Source organism: Pongo abelii, chromosome 9 (genome assembly GCF_028885655.2).
Source record: "Pongo abelii isolate AG06213 chromosome 9, NHGRI_mPonAbe1-v2.0_pri, whole genome shotgun sequence".
Classification (NCBI taxonomy): Eukaryota; Metazoa; Chordata; class Mammalia; order Primates; family Hominidae; genus Pongo; species Pongo abelii.
Window position 1 is genome coordinate 121,884,593 of NC_071994.2, and position 21,781 is coordinate 121,906,373.

The 21,781-nt window shown below is 49.5% G+C and overlaps 1 protein-coding gene across 1 annotated transcript; it reads right to left on the minus strand.

Moving 5' to 3' along the window:
• Positions 1-169: 169 nt before the first annotated feature.
• On the minus strand, positions 170-21,497 carry TREH (trehalase). The gene is made up of 15 exons (XM_002822558.3): positions 21,409-21,497; positions 5,257-5,357; positions 4,970-5,114; positions 4,799-4,886; positions 3,808-3,908; positions 3,555-3,647; positions 3,311-3,427; positions 3,079-3,201; positions 2,789-2,838; positions 2,462-2,656; positions 1,683-1,900; positions 1,306-1,417; positions 837-949; positions 620-673; positions 170-380 (listed from the first exon to the last, which is right to left on the minus strand). The coding sequence occupies exons 1-15, from the start codon at positions 21,495-21,497 to the stop codon at positions 228-230; spliced, it is 1,752 nt and encodes a 583-aa protein (XP_002822604.1). The 3' UTR covers positions 170-227.
• Between the last annotated feature and the right edge of the window lie 284 nt (positions 21,498-21,781).

Sequence of the window (21,781 nt, forward strand, 5' to 3'; positions counted from 1 at the left end):
AGGCACTTGGGGATGGGTCTTCCCTCCAGAGCAGGATTTCCACCCTATTCAAGATTCCAGGAGGGAGCTAGGCCCCTACCCATGATCTCCAGGTCGTGACCCTGCCCCCCACTTCACTCTGAGGACAGGCTGGGAGGTAGGAGGGCATGAAGAGGCAGGGGAAGGCAGGAACTGGTGCAGAGGTTTAATGGGGCAGGAGCTGGGGCCAGGTGAGGAGGGGAGGGCTGTCACTGTGGCAGGAGGCTGAGCAGGAGGCTGGGCAGAAGGGCGGCCGCCAGGCAGTGGGGCTCCAGGAAAGCCAGCTGGGCCCCTGAGGTCAGCCGGTCACCATAGCGGTCCAGTAGCATCAGGACCACACCATTCGTCCAGCCAAAGCCCTCCTGGGAGAGGCAGGGCAGTGGGGCCAGGTCTCTGGGGAAGCCTCAGACCCTTGGTGGGGGCTGTGGGCTCTCTCCCCAGGGGCACTGGCCCTGCCTAACCCCAGCGGTACAGGAAGCACCAGTCAGCTCATCCCCTGGGCCCACATGCAGGTGAGCACACTGAGGCCTGGGGCGGGGGTCATGCGCAGCAGAGTCCAGGAGTTCCCTGGTGTTGGCCAGCCCACCCCTAGCCTGCTCACCTGAACTTCATATTCTCCTCCCCCACCGGGCTGTCCACCGTTGCTGACGTCATACTGGGGACAAGCTGTATGTCAGGTACTACCCCCCAGCTCCAGGAACAACAAACAACCAGAGCCCCTGGGGAGAAGCTGCTCTGCCTGCCCAGCAGCCCCCGCAGTGCTCAGGAGTGGCCACTGGGACAGCCTGGGGGTGCAGGCAGGGCTTGGGCCAGCTCACCTTCTCATACATGGCTGACTTCTGCGAGTAGACATCAAAGTTGGTTCGGATCCAATTCTGAGCCAGCTGGAAAGCCACTTCCTGGGCCCGACGTAAAGGTGCCTTGGCCAGGCCTAGACCCCATTGCAGGCAGGACTCAACCTCCAGGTCTCCCATCCCAGACAGAGCAGTGGCTGCACCCTACTCTCCCCAAGGAGGGAAAGAAGCCTAGGCCCTAAGACTTCCTTCCTGAGACCACAGGCCAAACTGCCCTTAATCGACGGCCCTGGTTTGAAGGGCGAACAGGACTGATTGCACTGGACAGGTTGGGTGGACATAAATGTTTGCCAAGTGGAGGCCAGGAGAGCAGAAGAGCGAGAGAAAGGACATGGGGCCTCCTGCGTCTTTTGTTCATGCCTCCCCAGCACCAGGGAGGCCCACCTCTACGCCCTGGGGAGGGTCCTTGGCTGTGCCAGCCCTGCCTCCCTACCTCTGATGACCAGGTCCTGCAGGGGGGCCCAGGCATTGGGGAAATCCCACTGCTGGCCTGTCTTCTGGAGAGAGGTCGGGATCCCATACTGGTAAGTCAGGATCCGGTTGTCCTAGAAGGTCCCAGACATTCCCGTGACTGTGGGTGGGGCTGGACTGGGAGCCAGGACAGGACGCTGGGCCCGGCGGGAAGCCAGACGTCCCCTTCCTGGCCTTTCTCTTCTCGGCTCACAGCTGCTCCCCGGTGGCTCCAGTGGGACCCGCAGGCTGGGACAAGGGGTGTAGTCGGAGGAAGCGGCCTCCCCTGCAGGTCCTGCTCAGGGTCGGGAGGGGGCGGTGCTGCCTGCAGTGGACCCGAGCCACCTGCTGTGCCCTCACCTCCAGGTATTTCAGAGCCTTGTCCGCCACACCAGGGTCAGAGAAACACCCGGCCCAGAGTGGAGTGAGGTTGGATGGGTAAAACTCCCGGTTCTTCTTCTTGTTCTCAAGGTCGTAGTCGAACCAGGCTCCGGTCTCCTCATCCCACAGGACTGCGTTCAGGGCGGCCAAGCGCTGCGACCGCAGGATTCTGTACTTCGTGGCCTGGGAGTCGTTCCCTGGGGCAGTGCTGCCTTTAGAGCCAGCAGCCAGCGCCCTGCCTGCAGCCCTAGGCCTTTCGTGGTTCTACTTTAGCCTCCTCCCTTTGTGTTTCTCTGCAAAGGCTGAGACACCCTGATGACCAAGGGGATGTGCCCACCACATTTCTGGCCTATGGCCCCACACTGCTCCCAGGGAACCACTGGAGCTGATCTGTCCCCAGGGTCTCCAGGGTCTATCCTCCCAAGGGTACTGGCTGGGTGGATTCCCCTAGCTCTTAGGGGGTCAAGGGCAGCCGTCTGAGGGAGAGGGAGTGGAAGGATTTTGGATGCGTGGACTAGGGTTCCCCTCACAGACCCTAGAGACCCTCACAGTAAGAAAGGGAGGAAGAGAGGACTAGGGTTGGCTCCGTTTGTCCTCTTGTCTGGTACACAAATGTGAGTGCAGGCTTCCACTAGGGCGGGGCTCGACAGGCTAAGTTGCTGAAGGCCTGTCACACAAGGGTCCTACTTCCAGTTCTATTGCCAAGCCTGAGCAGGAAACCAAGCTCTCTGCTTTCCCTTCCCTCCTGGGGTGCTCACCCAGCCTGGAATAGAAGTTGCTCATCAGCTCCTCTGCTTGGCATAGGAAGGCATTCAGGTCAACAGGCACCAGTTTGCTCGTTCGGATGCCGCTAAGCGAGTTGGGGTTTGGGCCTCCGATGAGCCAGCGTGAAGAGAAGTCCCAGCCAGACTCAGCCCCAGCCTTGAGCTCAGCCCACAGAGCCTCCCGGTCTCCTGTGAGGACAGAGCAGGGAACCAGCCAGTCCCGGCTGCAGGATAGGCAGCCATTGACAGGAGACCAGAGCCTGACACAGCAGGTGTGCAGCTGCCCTGCCCCCAGCCCTCCCTCACCCTCCTGCTGCTCACCTTCTGGCAAGGTGTCAGCCAACTCCGCATCTTTGCTGTAGGACTCAGGCCTGGCAAAGAGGAGAGGTGGGCAGCCTGGCACTAGTAGCTACTAAGCCCCTCTGTGGTCAAGAAGAGGCTGAGCCATCTTGATCCAGCTGCCCTTGGGCCCCACAGCCCAGGATTGCAGAGGGCTCTGTCACCATCTGAGAGGCCACGCTAAGTCACTCCTCCTCCTGCCCGGGGCATTGTGATGCTCTAACCAGAGTGAGCAGGTAAGAGATTGAGGGGTGGGCTGCGCAGTTCCTCACCTAGGTCCCCCATAAGGGACATAATAGTGATTCAGGAGGTAGTTCTTTCCCTCCAAGCTCACAGAGACAGTCCTGTTCTTGGTCCAAAAGTCCAATTCCAAGGCTAGCGTCTCAGTGTTTTCCCTGGAGTGAAGCAGAACCACCTCAGCCCAGGCGCGCTGCCCATCCCCGGCCCTGAGAGGTCTGAGGGGTGGGTGGGTCTGCAGAGCAGCACAGGGAGGGTGGTACCCACTGTAGAAAGGCGGTGTCATTGGTGTGAGTCAGGTAGCAATCCATCATGAGGGTCAAGAGTGGGGGCTGGCTCCGCTGCAGGTAGTACACGCGCCCACCATTGGGGACATGCCCATAGCTGCCAAGGGGAAGGCCTGCTGAGATGCCCTCTCCCCAGCAACCGGCACCAAGGCAATCCAGCTCCAGGCCCCTGGCACACATGCCTCTCCTCCCCACCTAGGCTAGGGGTGCCTGGCCCCCCTCACGTTTTCACCAGGTCCAAGAAGTTCTGCAGCATGCCCTTCACTGTCTCAGCCATCTCCGAGAGGAGCAGACCCTCCATGACCCAGTAGGAGTCCCTGGGGAAGGGGCAGCTTAGGCACCACCCTGCTGCCTCCCTCTGCCCTGCACACCAGCCAGTGGGGCACTCTGCCCTGCTCAAGACACCCTGCTGGCCCTGGGTTTCTCCACCACTGCCAGTCCTGCAGGCCCCTTGGTCTTTCGGGCCTGGGTGCTCACCAGTAGTAGAACTCAACAAAGCGACCGCCAGGCACAATGAAGGGATGTTCTGAGTAGATGAGAGAGAACCGCTCAGGGTGGCTGAGAACCTCTGGCTTCATCTGGAGTCGGGAGAGAGGGCAAGGGGAGCCTAGAATCCCCATGGAAGCAGAGGCTGCAGGCAGCTGGAGGATCTGAGGCCCCGGGAGTCACAGCTTTGGAGCCAGGCAGTTGGGTTCAGCTCGGGCTCCACTGCTACTCAGCCATGTAATCAAGGCCTGGCCGCTGGGAGCCTTGGGGTCCTCATTCCTCACCTGCCAGCCTTGGGAGTCCCGGCTCAACTTGGTGCCGGGTAGAAGACCCGACCACTCAGCCAGGCACTGGGCAGGTATCCACCAAGCAGTGGCCATTATGAAGACCCAGGGTGGGCTGGGTGGGTGAGGGGGGTGCCAGCCCCCCATTTCCCCTCTACTCCCTATCCTTGCTGCCACCACCCAGCCAGGCCCAGAGGATTGGCCCGTCACCCCCATTCTCTGAGCCAGGTGGGGATAAAACCCCAAACCCTTTCCCCAGGTGAGGGGATGTGGATGAGCAAAGTAGCTCAGGACAGGGCTGAGCACAGGGCCTGGCCCCACGCAGCAGTAGCACTGATGCCTCCTGAGACGGAGGCCTGGCCCGGGAGCTCAGGGAAGGAGAGAGCCCAGCAGGCAGTGAACATCTACCCAGTGGTGCCAGAGGCAGTGCTGGGCAGCCTGGAGGTGGCAGGGCAGGCTAGGGTTTCCTGAGGAGGCTAGGGAGCCTTCCTGTAGGAGGCGAGGCATTAGAAGTAGATGCTGCCCTTCTGACCTCAGAAGTTCTTTCTAGAGGGCCTCTATTTGGGGACCCAGGGGCCAGGGACTGGTTTCTCAGGAAAGGAAACCTGATCTGTGCTCCAGAGACACTGTGGGCCCCAGGCACATTCCTCTCTTCAGTTCCCTTGGCCAGGCCTTGGGCAGGCCCAGGACGCTGATACCTTCTTCCCCAGCTTCTTCCAGAGCTGGTGCAGCTGCCCTGCCCAGGCACGCAGTTTGGCATCTGAAATCTTCTGCAGGAACTGGGGGCTGGAAGAACACAGGCCCCACAGGGTTCAGGGAGGCAGCTCAGTTGGAAGGAACCCTCTCTTCTTCCCCGTCCAGAGTCATACCTGTCTTTCCAGTCTGCGGGGGTCCAGGGCTGCAGCTCCTGCCCCTTGGCCTGGAAGTGTTCGTGGACAAACACCTGCAGCTGCTCCCTGGGGATGCTGTGATTGTGGTCCCTGGACAGCTCAGTGAAGGTCTGCAGGACTTGTTCTGGAGAGCAGGCAGCAGGGAGGGGTCAGCAGGGTGTCACAAGCCACTCCCTGATCACAGGGGCCTCTCTGCTTGGTCTTGCCCCCTGCCTTCTTTGGAGAGAAGGTTCTTTGGAGAGGAGATTCAGCCCTAGGTGCTTCACCTGGAGCTATAGACAGTGGCATGTCCACAAACTGCTTGTCATCCTGGTAGAGCTTGGCCATTTGAACTTGGTGTAGGAGCTCCCCGTGGCAGTAAATCTCACTGCAGAGACAGGGATAGGAGCAGGTCATGTCACCACCACCACCCCATTAGGACAGAAGAGAAGGCTAGAGTCTGTGGTAGACTGGTCAAGGCATGTTCCCTGGGACTGGACAAGGGCTGTGTGTGTGTGTGTGTGTGTGTGTGTTAGGAGTTTGTGGGTTGGAGTGGCATACAGGGCTGAGGGAACAAGTAGGGTCTTTGGGCAGTAAAGTACCTGTCCAACTGCCTGAGCCCACACTGGTTGCTAATTTGAGATGGTGTAGAATAGCTAGTGGACAAAGGGAGGTTAGCACTTTAATCATACAGGTGTGGCCAATTCTCTGTACAATGGCCCTGTGTAGACTCGATCGGAAGGCATTATGGCAGAAACCTGGGAGGTGCACTCAGTGGTGATGGCTGAGATTGGGCCAGAACATTTCCAGGCAGTGTATGGTATAGGCCATTTGAGAGACAATTACTAGCTGGCTCTTGGGTGTTTCCTGAAACTGCCTCCATGACGGCAGGACACAAAATAATCCTGAAACCTGAAATACCCATAATGTCTTGGGTGATGTCACAGGAACACTCTGTAACGAAGGCAGTGCCCAGAAGAGTTCCTGAATAAAATGGAAACGGTTTATTCAGGAGCCTGCTGCTGAGGGAATGCAAGGAGGTGCTAATGGTATTCAGGAGCAGAAAGCCTCTTTCCCCCTAGGGCCAACTTTGGAAGCACCGAGGAGCTGATGGATCCTAGTGCCACATAGGAGGGGCCCTATGAACAGCTCTTGGTTGAACAACAAAAAGCTGCTTGGTTTATGGGTAGAAAGACCTTGTTTGGAAGGCTTTTCACTCTGACTGAGGATGGAAAATCTTTGAAGAAGGTAAGAACAAATCACCTCAGTGGACTGAATTGCATGCTGTTTTCCTTGCAGTGATAGAAAGATCGAATAATAAAAGCCCCTGTGTTTGAGCTTTTACTGACTCATGGGCAGTAGCCAATGGCCTGGCAGATGGGCAGTGAAAAACTGAACTATTAAAGTGTTGCCCACCTGGGGCATAACCCTATGGAAATGTAAGGGGCACATTAAAGTAGCTTTGCATATCAGGTTGTAGATGCAAATATGCGAAATACTACAAGATGCTATATTAGAACAGAAGATGCTGTACCAATATGGACCACTAAGTTACATTTCTTCAGATCAAAGAACACAATTGACAGCACCTAGTGTCCAGCAATGAGCCAAGCAATACCACAGCAAATGGACATACGGTGTTGCATACCATCCTCAGAGTAGCGCTTTGATAGAGAATTGGAACAGACAGTTGAAACATTTGCTGTCTACAGTGGGGGAGGGAGATAAAAGCATGAAGGGGTGGCTTACATACCTTCAAAAATGTGTGCTCTGGCCGGGCACAGTGGCTCATGCCTGTAATCCCAGCACTTTGGGAGGCCGAGGCGGGTGGATCACTTGAGGTCAGGAGTTCAAGACCAGCCTGGGCAATATGGTGAAACCCCATCTCCACTAAAAATACAAAAATTAGCCAGGTGTGGTGGCATGTGCCTGTGATCCCAGCTACTTGGGAGGCTGAGGCAGGAGAATCACTTGAACCCAGGAGGTGGAGGTTGCAATGAACTGAGATCATGCCACTGTAATCCAGCTTGGGTGACAAGAGCAAGACTCTGTCTTTAAAAAAAAAAAAAAACAGTGTGTGCTCACATTCAGCTTGAGAGGAGCAAAGGGAGGTCTCCATTGGTTGAATCCCCTAATTTTTCTGGGGGATCTGAGAAGAGGGAGGGCGGAGTTGTTGGTATGACTATATGATTTGTTCCCACATCATCTCAGCTACTTTTTTCCTACCCAATACAGTAGCCCCACGACTAGGACTGCAAATATGGGTGTCAGAAGAAGGGACAATTCTCAAAGAAAAAACTACAACTGGCTGGGCACGGTGGCTCACGCCTGTGATCCCAGCACTTTGGGAGGCCGAGGTGGGCGGATCACAAGGTCAGGAGAACGAGACCATCCGGGCTAACACGGTGAAACCCTGTCTCTACTAAAAATACAAAAAATTAGCCAGGCGTGGTGGCGGGTGTCTGTAGTCCCAGCTGCTCAGGAGGCTGAGGCAGGAGGATGGCTTGAACCCGGGAGGCAAAGCTTGCAGTGAGCCGAGATCACGCCACTGCACTCCAGCCTGGGCAACAGAGCGAGACTCCGTCTCAAAAAAAAAAAAAAGAAAGAAAGAAAAAACCGCAACTGTACCTTTAAACCTTCATGCCAGATTTACTAAGGGCCTGATGGGGTGTGTTGTGCCTTCACAGCATCTGGCTAAATTTGGCTTCTTAGTGAATGCAGCTGTATTGCCTAGTGGTCAAGATAGCCCACTAGTTCCGCACCTTTGTTAACTCTTCCTTATATGAATGGGAGCAGACTGAGGGCGAGGCACCTGCAACACTACTATTACTGCTGGCAATGTGGATCAGCACGGTGGCCAAGCCTCATGTCCCTTCCAAAGGTGGAAAAATGTGGTAAAAATCAATGATAGGCCGGGTGCGGTGGCTCACACCTGTAATCCCAGCACTTTGGAAGGCCGAGGCAGGTGGATCAGGAGGTCAGGAGATCAAGACCATCCTGGCCAACATGGCAACACCCCCATCTCTACTAAAAATACAAAAATTAGCTGGGCATGGTGGTGCCTGTAATTCTAGCTACTTGGGAGTCTGAGGCAGGAGAATTGCTTGAACCCAGGAGGTGGAGGTTGCAGTGGGCCGATATTGCACCACTGCACTGCAGCTTGGGCAATGGAGTAAAACTCCATCTCAAAAAAAAATCAATGACAGATGGTGAGGAAGAGACATAGTAGCTGAGGGTAAAGGAATGAGTAAATGGGTTATACAATGACAGGAATCCAATATCACATTGGTGTCTGGAGAGACTCGAAACAAGAGAATAAGATTGTCTCTTAGCACGATTATACCAGATGTCTGAAAGGAGGAAGCCATGCATTTGCCAAGACGACTCCTGCTCTTGGGCCCTGACAAGGTCAAATGGCAGCCTGCAAACCTGAGTGGCACTGCTCTGAGATTTGGTCATGTGATATGATGATGAGCTGCACCAATTGCTGACAACAGAATGTAACTCTAGCAATGTGCCAGAGACTTTTGACTCTTAATTTTCAGGTTACATCTACTACGAAGGATACCATTTGGGAAGGAATTTCCGGGAACTACTCTTTTTGGGGCCTTTGGATTGTGTGATTTACAACTCCTGGCAGACTAATCACTGCGTAACTGTAAACCTTGATCACTGAATGCTTAGAAAGGTCTCCGGTTAAAATGAGCAAAATACAGCAGCGGCATGGCCAGCCTGTCCCAATGAGCTCCATGCACAAATGCAGATCACCCTTGTTTTTGTGGATGAAAAGCTGTTAAACAGAATAGAAAAAAAATTTATTTTATTTTATTTATTTTTATTTTTTTTTAGACGGAGTTTTGCTCTTGTTGCCCAGGATGGAGTGCAATGGCATGATCTCAGCTCACCGCAACCTCTATCTCCTGGGTTCAAGCAATTCTTCTGCCTCAGCCTCCTGAGTAGCTGGGATTACGGGCATGTGCCACCACGCCTGGCTAATTTTGTATTTTTAGTAGAGATGGGGTTTCTCTATGTTGGTCAGGCTGGTCTCAAACTCCCAACCTCAGGTGATCTGCCCGTCTCAGCCTCCCAAAGTGCTGGGATTACAGGTGTGAGCCACTGCACCTGGCCTATTTTTTCTTTTTTTAGACAAGGGTTCACTCTATCACCCAGGCTGGAATGCAGTGATGCAATCACAGCTCACTGCAATCTCAATCTCCCAGGCCCAAGTGATCCTCCCACCTCAACCTTCTGAGTAGCTGGGACTACAGGCATATGCCAGCATATCCAGCTAATTTTTTCTATTTTTTTGTAGAGACAGGGTCTCAATATGTTGCCCAGGCTGGTCTTGAATTCCTGGGTTCAAGTGATCCTCCTGGCTTCAAGTAATCCTCCTGGCTTGGCCTCCCATAGTGTTGAGATTACTGTGGCGTGGGCCAGCATGCCCAGCCCAAATGGGTTTCTTATAGTATTAAAGCTGTAGGCATCCCATGATTTGTCCAAATTCTCCTGGGGAACAGCCCCATACTGAGACAAGGAAGGCTATGGGAGGCCTTATGGCATACTCGAACTAATTACACCGAGGTGTGATGACCACTCATCTAACCCTAGTATGGGGAACTCACAAATTCTGGGTACAAAACATGTATCCTAACAGCACTCAGGCCTTTAGTACAAAATGGCAACAGCATACATGGTGGAATAAACATTGGCCCATGAGATAGAAAAGGCTCTAAGGGAGATAGGTTCCCCCATCATGGAACAAGCTGAATTTATCAATCCTATTTTTTTCACCTTAAAGTCTTTTATCCCTAACAAATTTACTTTTTTTTTTTTTTTGAGACTGAGTCTCATTCTGTCGTCCAGGCTGGAGTGCAGTGGCGCCATCTCAGCTCACTGCAACCTCCACCTCCCCGGTTCAAGCAATTCTCATGCCTCAGCCTCCCAAGTTGCTGGGATTACAGGCATGTGCCACCACACGCAGCTAATTTTTGTATTTTAGTAGAGACAGGGTTTCACCATGTTGGCCAGGCTGGTCTTGAACCTTCTGACCTCGGGTGATCCGGCTGCCTTGGCCTCCCGAAGTGTTGGGATTACAGGCGTGAGCCACCGCACCCAACCTACAAATTTACTTTTAACAAGGAGAAGCATTTAGAGAAAAAGACGTATTAGAGGAGGAGGGAATACTTCCAAACTCATTCTACAAAGCCAGTATTACCGTGATACCAAAACCAGATGAAGACACATCAAAAAATAAATAAAACTATAGGCCAGTATCACTAATGAATATTGATGCAAAAATCCTCAACAAAGCACTAGCAAACCTTGGCTAGGCACGGTGGCAAAACCCTGTCTCTACAAAAAAGATGAAAAAATTAGCTGGGCGTGGTGGCATGCACCATGTTGCTTGGGAGGCTGAGGTGGGAGGATCGCTTGAGCCCAGGAGGCAGAGGTTGCAGAGCCGTGATTGTGCTGCTGTACTCCAGCCTGGGCAACAGGGTGAGACTCTGTCTCAAAAAAAAAAAAAAGAAAGAAAGATTTTCCATGTTCATTATTTATGGATTGGAAGAATCAATATTGTTAAAATGTTCATATGGGCTGGGCGCAGTGGCTCATGCCTGTAATCCCAGCACTTTGGGAGGCCAAGGCAGGCGGATCAGTTGAGGTTGGGAGTTCGAGACCAGCCTGACCAACATGGTGAAACCCCATCTCTACTAAAAATACAAAAATTAGCCAGGCGTGGTGGTGCATGCCTGTAGTCCCAGCTACTTGGGAGGCTGAGGCAGGAGAATTGCTTGAACCCGGGAAGCAGAGGTTGCGCCACTGTGCTCCAGCCTGGGTGACAGAGCAAGACTCCATCTCAGAATAAATAAATAAATAGGGAGCTCATACAACTCTATTAAAAAAACTAATAATCCAATTAAATATGGGCAAAAGAACTGAATAGACATTACTCAAGAGCAGACATACATTCCCTTAAGTAAGAAAAGAAATAAAAAAGAAGACATACAAATGGCAAACAAGCAAATGAAAAGGTGCTCAATATAATTGATCATCAGAGAAATGCAAATCAAAACTACAATGAGATAGCATTTCATCCCTATTAAAATGGCTTTTATCCAAAAGCCAGGTCATAACAAATGCTGGTGAGGACGTGAAGAAAAGGAAACCCTCATACACTGTTGGTGGGAATGTAAATTAGTACAACCACTATGGAGAACAGTTTGAAGGTTCCTCAAAAAACTAAAAATAGAGCTACCATATGATCCAGCAATCCCATTGCTAGATATATGAACAAAAGAAAAGAATCAATGTATTGAAGAGATATCTGCACTCCCATGTTTATTGCAGCACTATGGACAATAGCCAAGATTTGGAAGCAACCTAAGTGTCCATCGACTGATGAATGGATAAAGAAAATGTGGTACATATCCACAATGGAGTACTATTCAGCCATAAAAAAATGAGATCCTGCCATTTGCAAGAACATGGATGGAACTGGAGGTCATTATATTAAGTGAAATAAGCCAGATGCAGAAAGACAAACTTCATATGTTCTCACTTATTTGTGGGAGCTTAAAATTAAAATAATTGAACTCATGGAGATAGTAGAATGATGATTAGAAGAGGCTGGAAAGGGTAGTGGTATAGTGGCAGGAGTCGCAGGGAGGTAGGGATGGTTAATGGTACAAAAAAAATAGAAATAATGAATAAGACCTAGTATTTGCCAGCACAACAGGTGACTGTAGTCAAAAATAATTTAATTGTACATTTAAAAATAACTAAAAGAGTATAATCAGATTGTTTGTAACACAAAGGATAAATGCTTGAGGTGGCGGACACCCCATGTACCCTGATGTGATTATTACCCATTGCATGCCTGTATCAAAATATCTCATGTAATTCATAAATATGTATACCTACTATGTACCTCCAAAAATTAAAAATAAAAAAACAAAACAAAACAAAACAAAAGATTAAGTGAGGGGCTTCAAATGTCTTAAATATTAAATAAATGTAAGGTATTATTTTTTATTTAAAAAAAGAAATCCATTTCCAGTTCCACTCCCCTACCCAGAGATTGGGAGGTCAGGCTGATATCACTTGGCTCAAAGTCCCATCTCTCCAAACACACAGTTTGGTCTTTCTGGCATGTCCAGTCCTTGTCCTGAGTCAGCTAGTTAGTATAATCCATCTAGAGCCTTGCCATGAGCACCAAAGACACACCTATCATTTGGGAAATTCCAAGAGCTTAGAAGTTACTTCCCAGCAACCTGGGTCAAAGAACAGACAAACTCTATTATACAACAGTCCAGTCCCTAGCCTTTACCCGTAGATCCCTTGTAGCAAAACAATTATGCTTTCCTGAGCAACTGCATTTGGGATAGCATTTTTATAACAGACAAAGAGATAATGTCAACATGAATATGCCGAAAATTTAGAGGAGCTAGTGTGGAAGTAGAGATAGGAGCTTTTAGCTCAATTTCCCAATACATGTGACCCTCAATATTAGTAGTATATTCTTGCCAACAATGCCAGTGCTTTATTATGGTAGATGTAACCTGAAAAATAAGAGTCAAAAGATGTTCACACATTACTAGAGTCCCATTGTCATTAATAATTAGTCCAGTTCATCACCAGATCATATGACAAAATGTCTCCCAGGATAAGGCCACTCAGGCTGGCAGGTTCCCCTTTGATCCTGTCAGTTTCCAGAGCAGGAGTGGTCTTGGCAGAATATGGCTTTACCCTTTCAGGCGTCAAGTATAATTGAATGAAGAGGCGATATCATCTTTTTCTCTGATCTTCTTTCTAAGCATTAATGTAATAGTGGACTTCCCTCATTGCATTTCTTATTAATGCATGGATTCATTCATTTATTCCCAGCTACTACACCTCTTTCTCTCCATTTATACCCAAGCTTTTCCACCTTTGGAAAGGACATTGGGTTAGCCCACTGTGTTTATCCAGATTGTAGGTAGAAACACTTGTCTTGTAAATGCTTCTCCTTCAGTCCACTCCCATTCATATAGGGCAGGCTTACATAGGTACAGAACTAGTAAGCTATCTTGAGCAGTAGGCAATATATTTGTATTTATTGTTAGCCCCATTTTTGCTAGATAAGGTGAAGGCACAACCTGCCCCATCAGACCCTTAGGAATTTTCACATAAAAGTTTAAGAATATAGTTATATTTTCTTGCTTAGGAATAATTCCTGCCTCTTGCATTTGTATCTGCAGTCCTAATTCAGAATTCTAGCAGATAAATGTAACAAAGAGATTAAAATAAAAGAATCAAGCGGAAACCCTAGAGCTGAAAAATGCAATTGGCATACTGAAGAATGCTTCGGGGTCCTTTAATAGCTGAATTGATCAAGCAGAAGAAAGAATTAGTGAACTTGAAGAAAGGCTATTTGAAAATACACAATCAGAGGAGACGAGAAAAAAGAATAAAAAACAAGCATGCCTACAGGATCTAGAAAATACAATCAAAATGCCTCAAAATGGCAAATCTAAGACTTATTGTACTTAAAGAGGAGGTAGAGAAAGAGATAGGGACAGAAAGTTTATTCGAAGGGATAATAACAGAGAACTTCCCAAACCTAGAGAAAGATATCAATATCCAAGAACAAGAAAGTTATAGAACACCAAGCAGATTTAACCCAAAGACTACCTCAAGGCATTTACTAATCAAACTAAAGGTCAAGGACAAAGAAAGGATCCTAAAAGCAGCAAAAGAAATGAAACAAATAATATACAATGGAGCTCAGTCGTTCAAAGTGGTGAGAGAAGTCTGGCAGCAGACTTCTCAGTGGAAATCTTACAGTCCAGAAGAGAATGGCTTAACATATTTAAAGTGCTGAAGGAAAAAAACTTTTACCCTTGAATAGTATATCTGGTGAAAATATCCTTCAACCATGAAGGAGAAATAAAGACTTTCCCAGACAAACAAAAGCTGAGGGATTTCATCAATACCAGACCAGTCCTACAAGAAATGCTGAAGAGTGTACTTCGATCAGAAAGAATAGGATGTTAACACGCAATAAGAAACCACCTGGGCCAGGCACGGTGGCTCATGCCTGTAATCCCAGCACTTCGGGAGGCCGAGGCGGGAGGATCACTTGAGGAGTTCGAGACCAACCTGACCAACATGGTGAAATCCTGTCTCTACCAAAAAATACAAAAAAATTAGCCAGGTGTGGTGGCACACACTTGTAGTCCCAGGTACTGAGGAGGCTGAGGTGGGGGAATCGCTTGAACTGGGGAGGTGGAGGTTGCAGTGAGCTGAGATCTCGCCACTGCACTCCAGCCTGGGCAACAGAGTGAGACACTGTCTCAGGAAAAGAAAAAAGAAAAAAAAGTTAACGATCGCTGGACTCAGTGGCTCATGCCTATAATCCCAGCACTTTGGGAGGCTGAGGCAGGCAGATTACTTGAGGTCAGGAGTTCAAGACCAGCCTGGCCAACATGGACAAACCCCATCTCTACTAAAAATATGAAAAATTAGCTGGGCGTGGTGGTGCATGCCTGTAATCACAGCTACTCTGAAGGCTGAGGCATGAGAATTGCTTGAACCCAAGAGATGGAGGTTGTAGTAAGCTGAGATCGTGCCACTGCACTCCAGCCTGGGTGACAGAGCGAGACTCCATCTCAAAAAAAAAAAAAAAAAAGAAATCACCTGAAGGTACAAAACTCACTGGTAATAGTAAGCACACAGAAAAAGCACACAGAATATAATAACACTAGAACTGTGGTGCGTAAACTACTCTTATCCTATGTATCTGCAGTCCTGGGACCACTGGGATTTACTGGAACCACTGAATCAGCTGGGAAAAAGAAAGTTTAATGTGGGGAAGAAAGAAAATGGTATAGTCATACCACATTGGAAGAATTGCTAGTCATCGTCCCCCAGCCCCTCTTCCCTTTAACTTCCAGAAAAGCAGAAGAATCTAATAGGGACAAACCCTCGAGCCCCCTTGTGTTGAGTGTGAGCACATACTTGTGAAGGCATGTAAGCCAGCCTTTCATACCTTCATACCCTTATTCCCTGCTGTTTTAGATAGCACATGCTTCAACTGCTCATCCCAATTCTCTATTGAACCACTCCTCTGAAGATGAAAGTGTTTCTTGATGTGAAGAAATGTAACTCAGTGGTTCAAATTGGTGGAGTATCTTTTGTTCTGACCCTTTTACAGTGTCAGTATTTTGAGCATTTGCATCTACCACTGGCCATGCAAAGCCCAGTCCAGAATCAGTGTCTACTCTTGTCAGGACCCATTTGTAGCCCTCCAGGCCTACCAGCATCAGTCCACCTTGCCAGGTATGTGCAGGGCCTTCCCTCCAAGGTCATCTTCCCACAGCCATGTGCGGTCTTTCTCTTTTTGGCAGACAGAAAAGTACTTAATGGCATTTTGTGCCTCGGCGGGAAAAGAGGACTAAGTCTAAATTCAGCTCTTCTCTGCATGGCTGCTGCCCCACAATGTCCATTAATTTCATGAATACATGTGGCCACCTCAGGTGAGCACGCAGGGATGCCTGCTTGTTGCCCCAGTTCCCTTTTGATCCTGGAAAGGGGTTCTTCTGATGGACATCAACATAACCTGCTTTAATGCACTCCTAAAATTCCTGTTGTGATTTCCATATAGACAAGTTTCCCATTGTCCTTCTGCCTGACCATATGGCCAGGCCATTGGCCACTGTCCAAGAGTTAGTAAAAACCTAAACAGTATGCAATTCAACCCACAGAGCTGATTTGTTTTTGCCTTCTTTGATCAGAGTGACAACCTTCCAAACAGTAGGCTGTTCATTCACCTTGGGACTGCCATCCATAAGCCAAACAGCTCTTTGTAGGTCAATTGAGAGCTGTCAATAGGGCACTGTCCAATTGGCAATAGAATCTAACAACTCCTTGAGTGGGTCCAAAGTCAGTCCTAGGGGAAAAGAGTCTCTCTGCTTTTGAATAAACTGAGTAACTCTGCATTCCCCCAGGAGCTTGTTCCTGATCCAGCCATTTCCATTTCATTATGGAACTCTTCTGGGCCCTGCCCACTCTCTGCGAGCATTTCCCCAAGATATTATAGGTATTTCAGGTTTCAAGATTATCTTACATCCTTCAGTCATAGGGGCAATTTCAAATAATGTCTGATAGCAAGCTAATAATTACCTCTCACATGGAAATTCTCTAGTCCAAAGTCTCAGCACTCGTGCCAGGAGGTGCTCTAAGACTTTTGCTATAAAGTCCAGTCTATGCTCCAGAGAAGGCTAACAATCTCTGTGGACTTGGGCAATCTTATTGGTTCCCATTTGGAATGTCTAATCAATATTGCTTGATGAGTGGATTTCCAACCTTCTGTTTTACAATACTAGGTAGTGGAAATATTTCCTGGTCAGATACAATATCCATCCCTGTAATACATTCAGGTAGAAGAGATGCAACCACTCCACATAAAACCTGTTCAAGTGCATACCACTTTTTTGTTTTATTTTGTTTTTGAGATGGAGTTTCGCTTTTGTTGCCCAAGCTGGAGTGCAATGGCGAGATCTCAGCTCACTGCAACCTCCGCCTCCTGGGTTCAAGTGATTCTCCTGCCTCAGCCTCCCGAGTAGCTGGGATTACAGGTGCGCACCACCACGCCCGGCTAATTTTGTATTTTTAGTAGAGACAGAGTTTCTCCATGTTGGTCAGGCTGGTCTTAAACTCCTGACCTCAGATGATCCACCCACCTCTGCCTCCCAAAGTGCTGGGATTGCAGGCATGAGCCACTGCACCTGGCCGCATTTTTATATTCTCTCAATCTCACTGCAGTGCGCATCAGGGCTTCAGCAGGTGTTTTTGGTACCACAGTGCAGGACTGGAGGTTGTAATTCCACTGACCAGAATCTAAGCATGGCCCATCTTTTACTTTCAGTTTGGCTATTAGAGATAAAAATCTATAGGGATTGTATATTTGCTTTTCTTCTTCTTGGTATACATTTCCCTATGCACATGAGTCAACTCCCCAAAAGTTAGTGATCAATCATCTCTAATTTCCATTGGTAACTTTTACCTCCAGTAACTGATTGCAGCATGACTGCTCTTCACACCACGGGTGACCCTGTAGCCACTCGAGAATGAAAGGTTTCTCATCCCCTGCCCTTTCAACTTTTCTTTTCCCAACCCATATGTTTCAAGGAGTCAGGGTCATTCTAGTAAATCCACATTTTCTGACACCAACTGCAATACTGCAATTTAATCCTGGCACTAACCATCGGGAGTTAGTGCAGAATCCACACTCAGGTTAAGGGCACGGTCCTGAGTGAGACGGCCTCACTTCTGACACCAGCCACAAGTTCAGGGGTCCCCAGGCCACCTGCACTTATTACCAAGTGGCTACAAATGTTGGGGTTCCCATAACCCTTTCAGATTTGATAATTTGCTAGAACAACTCACAGGACTCAGAAAAGCTTATGGTTATGCTTAGGGCTATAGTTTTATTATAAGAATACAAGCCAGGATCAGCCAAATGAAGGGACACATGGGGCAAGGTCTAGGGGGACCCTGAATGTAGAGCTTCTGTGTCCTTTCCCCATGGAACCAGGACGTTTCCCCTCCTGGCTCATCAGTGTGTTCACCAACCAGGACTTGGTATTTATTTTATTTGTTTGTTTGTTGAGACAGGATCTCACTCTGTCACCTAGGCTGGAGTGCAGTGGTGCAATCTCAACTCACTGCAACCTCCACCTCCCAGGTTCAAGTGATTCTCATGTCTTAGCCTTCTCAATAGCTGGGATTACAGGCATGCACCACCACGCCCTGCTAATTTTTGGCATTTTTGGTAGAGACAGGGTTTCACCATGTTGGCCAGGCTGCTCTCAAACTCCTGGCCTCAAGTGATCCACCCACCTCGGCCTCCCAAAGTGTTGGGATTACAGGCATGAGCCACTGTGCCCAGCCTACTTACCAGGACTTTGAAGTCCAGAGTTTTTATTGGGGTTTCATGACATAGGCATGATTGATTGAATCATTGATCATGTAATTGAACTCCATCTCCAGCCCCTTCTCCTCCCTGAAGGTTGAGAAGTTGGGCTGATATCATGTGGACCAAAACCCTAACCGTCTACACACATGCTTGGCCTTTCTGGCACGGCCTGCCTTCATGTGGAGTCATCTTGTTGGCAGAAGCTGTCTAGGGACCCACCATAAGTCACCTCATTAACAAAAGCTATCAAGAGCCTGGGAAACATGGCAAAACCCCATCTCTACAAAAAATACAAAAATTAGCCAGGCGTGGTGGCACACACCTAGTCCCAGCTACTCAGGAGGCCAAGGTGGGAGGATCACCTAAGCCCAGAGAGGTTGAGGCTGCAGTGAGCCATGACTGCACCACTGCACTCCAGCCTGGGTGACAGAGTGAGACCCTGTCTCAAAAAGCAATCAGGCCAGGTGCAGTGACTCATGCTTGTAATCCCAGCACTTTGGGAGGCCGAGGTGGGTGGATTGCTTGAAGTCAGGAGTTTTAAGACCAGCCTGGCCAACATGGTGAAACCCCATCTCTACTAAAAATACAAAAATTAGCCAGGCGTGGTGGTGCGTGCCTATAGTCCCAGCTACTTGGGAGTCTGAGGCAGGAGAGTCACTTGAACCCTGGAGGCAGAGGTTGCATTGAGCCAAAATCTTGCTACTGCACTCCGGCCTGGGCAACAGAGCTAGATTCTGTCTCAAAAAAAAAAAAAAAAAAAACCACTAATCAGGGACCACTATGAATAACAGACATTCCTATCACTTGGGAGATTCCAAGAGCTTAGAGGTTACTTTGGAGGAACCCAGACAAAAACAAAACAAATTCCTCATTATACAAGAAGTGGCTTGTGCATGAAAGGATTGACTCAGCAGGTCTGCTGTGTTCAAACCCTGCACATTTCAGAGAAAGTTCTGGCCTGTGACCAGCCCTGAGAGATAAGATTTAAATTACCGAAATATGCTGCCTGATAAGTCTTTGTTTTTCTGGGGCCTTGGGCCGTGCCAGATATTTGATGCTAATAATGTGATTTGTGGCAGGGGCCTTTGGCCACCCAGTATCAGTTTGAACTCTGGAGAGTGAGTAACTGAGGTCAGCCACACAGGTAGTCCACGCTTCCATCGCTGGCCTCCAATAAAAACACTGGACACCAAGACTCAGGTGAGCTTTTGTGGTTGGCAATACTTCATGCGTGCTGTCACATGTTATTGCTGGAAAAATCAAGTGCTGTCCATATAAATCCATTGGGAGAGGAAAAACTGGAAGATTGAGATTATTTTCTCCTGAACTTGGCCCTAGAATATTTCACCTTTGATGGCTTTAACATGTATCTTTTCACTGTAAGAAACCATAATCAAAGCTGGGCACAGTGGTTCATGCCTGTAATCCCGGCACTTTGGGAGGCTGAGGCAGGTGGATCACAAGGACAAGAGATTGAGACCATTCTTGCCAACATGGCAACACCTCCGTCTCTACTAAAAATACAAAAATTAGCTAGGCGTGGTGGCAGGTGCCTGTAGTCCCAGCTACTGGGGAGGCTGAGGCAGGAGAATCGCTTGAACCCAGAAGGTGGAGGTTGCAGCGAGCTGAGATTGAGCCACTGCACTCCAACCTGGCGACAGAGCGAGACTCTGTCTCAAAAAAAGAAAAAAAAATGAAACCATAATCATGGTATAACCATTTGGAAGTGTTAGTGAATCACTGGCCTGAGGCTGGTATTAGGGAACACCAGTAAAGTCATCTTCCCCTACATTTGGCAAACAGCCTAATGCTTGACAAAGCACTGGACCACCCAGCCTCTCTGAAGTCCTCATTACAATTGCTCGGGACAAAACCTATTAATTATCCCAGGTACACTTTTCCCCTTTATACTCCACAATTGTCATGGGCAAGCACTGTCAACTCTCCCTGTAACACACACCCCCTATTGAACCCCTTGTCTCTGTCTCTAGTCTAACCACTGGAGCCCAAGCCCATACCTTGTTGCCTGGAGCCCCGCTCTCCCCAGACCTGTTCCCACTCTGCCCCAATCACACAGGCCTTCTTCCCAATCCCTGAACAGCGCCTCAGGGCCTCTGCACGGCCCTTTCCGTGCCTGGACTGTCCTCTCCCAGATCAGCTCAGCAATTGTTCCTGCCACAATTCTGCTCACACATCACCTCCTCAGAGACACCGTCCCTCCCCATCCTCTCTAACACACCCTCTGCTCACCTATACCAGCGGGTCCTAACTTCTCTCTACTTCAAACTGTGCTTCTGTTACTGTTTTGCTTCTATTATTATTATTATTATTTGAGACAGAGTTTTGCTGTTGTTGCCCCGACTGGAGTGCAATGGTGTGATCTTGGCTCACTGCAACCTCCACCTCCCGAGTTCAAGCGACTCTCCTGACTCAGCCTCCTGAGTAGCTGGGATTACAGGCGTGCGCCACCATGCCTGGCTAATTTTGTATTTTTCGTAGAGATGGGGGTTTCACCATGTTGGCCAGGCTGGTCTCGAACTCCAGACCTCAGATGATAGCTCCCACCTTGGCCTCCCAAAGTGCTGGGATTACAGGCATGAGCCACCATGCCCAGCTGTTTTTCTTCTATTATTATTGTTCTTGCAGGAGCCGGTAAAGTGGCTGATGTGGCCACAGCTCCATAAATCCATGTGGAACGAAGGGTGGACATTGCCTGAGTCCAGGAGGCAGGACAGGGTCACTCATCTCTGTCCCTGGTGATGGAAACTCAGGCTCAGGAAAGAGCCTTGACCTGCCCTGGGTCACAGAGAGAGTATTAGGGTCGGGGCTCAAGCCCAGGTGCTGTCGTCAGGCCCTTAGGCCGCCTCTCACACCCAGACTAGGAAGCTGGAGCAGAAAGTTTGCTAGAACAATCCTGAGAACAGGCCTGCACAGTTCAAGGGGCAGCTTGGAGGAGGAGAGGAAGGGAGGGCGGGCTCTGGCCAGCAGGCTCTTGGACCTCAGGCCAGGCTCAGGCAGCTGCATCTGGTATCAGGACTGCAGGTCCTGGCAGGGGGCGGTGGCTCACGCTTGTATTCCCAGCACAGTCGCCAAGCCTAATGTCCCTTTCAAAGGTGGAAAATTTTGGTAAAAATCAATGACAGGCTGAGCATGGTGGTGCATGCCTATGATTCCAGCTACTCAGGAGGCTGAGGCATGAGAATCTCTCGAACCCGGGAGGTCTAGGCTCAGTGAGTGGAGATGGTGCCACTGTACTCCACCTGGATGTCCGAGCAAGACTCTTAACAAAAAAAAAACGGACTGCAGGTGCAGTGCCCAGCACAGAGCCTGCTACATAGGAATTCTCATTTTCTTCTCTTCCCTACTCTTTCCTTCCTTTATAATCTCTTCCTTTCCCTCTGAATTACCGAGCCCAGAGCTTGAGATATCATCCCAGCCTCCCTCTTATTGCCATCCTCCCCTGCTGCCTTCCCCACACCCCTACCTCTCACAGGGTGGGGATAGGGCCTCCTGGGACCGCAGTCCCAGCCCCAGCAGCAGTAGCAGGCACAGCTCCCAGGTCCTCCCTGGCATGGTGGCTGTGACTGTGACTGAATGAGCAAGCCCAGGCACCTTCGGCTTGCTGGGCACAGCCTGACTCACCTGCCTGTCCAAGTCAGCCAAAGTCCAGCCTTTGAGGCGTGGCCACCTGAGGGGACGTGTGCTTGGTCTGTGTGTGGTCCGCTCACCCCTCCTGCTCTCAGGGCACAGTGGCCACCTCTCCTGCTTCTACTTTGCCTCTTCTATTTCACAGTCTCAGCTGGTGCCAATGGCTCAGGCCCTTCCCTCAGAGCATGGGGGTGGGGGTGGGGAATGGG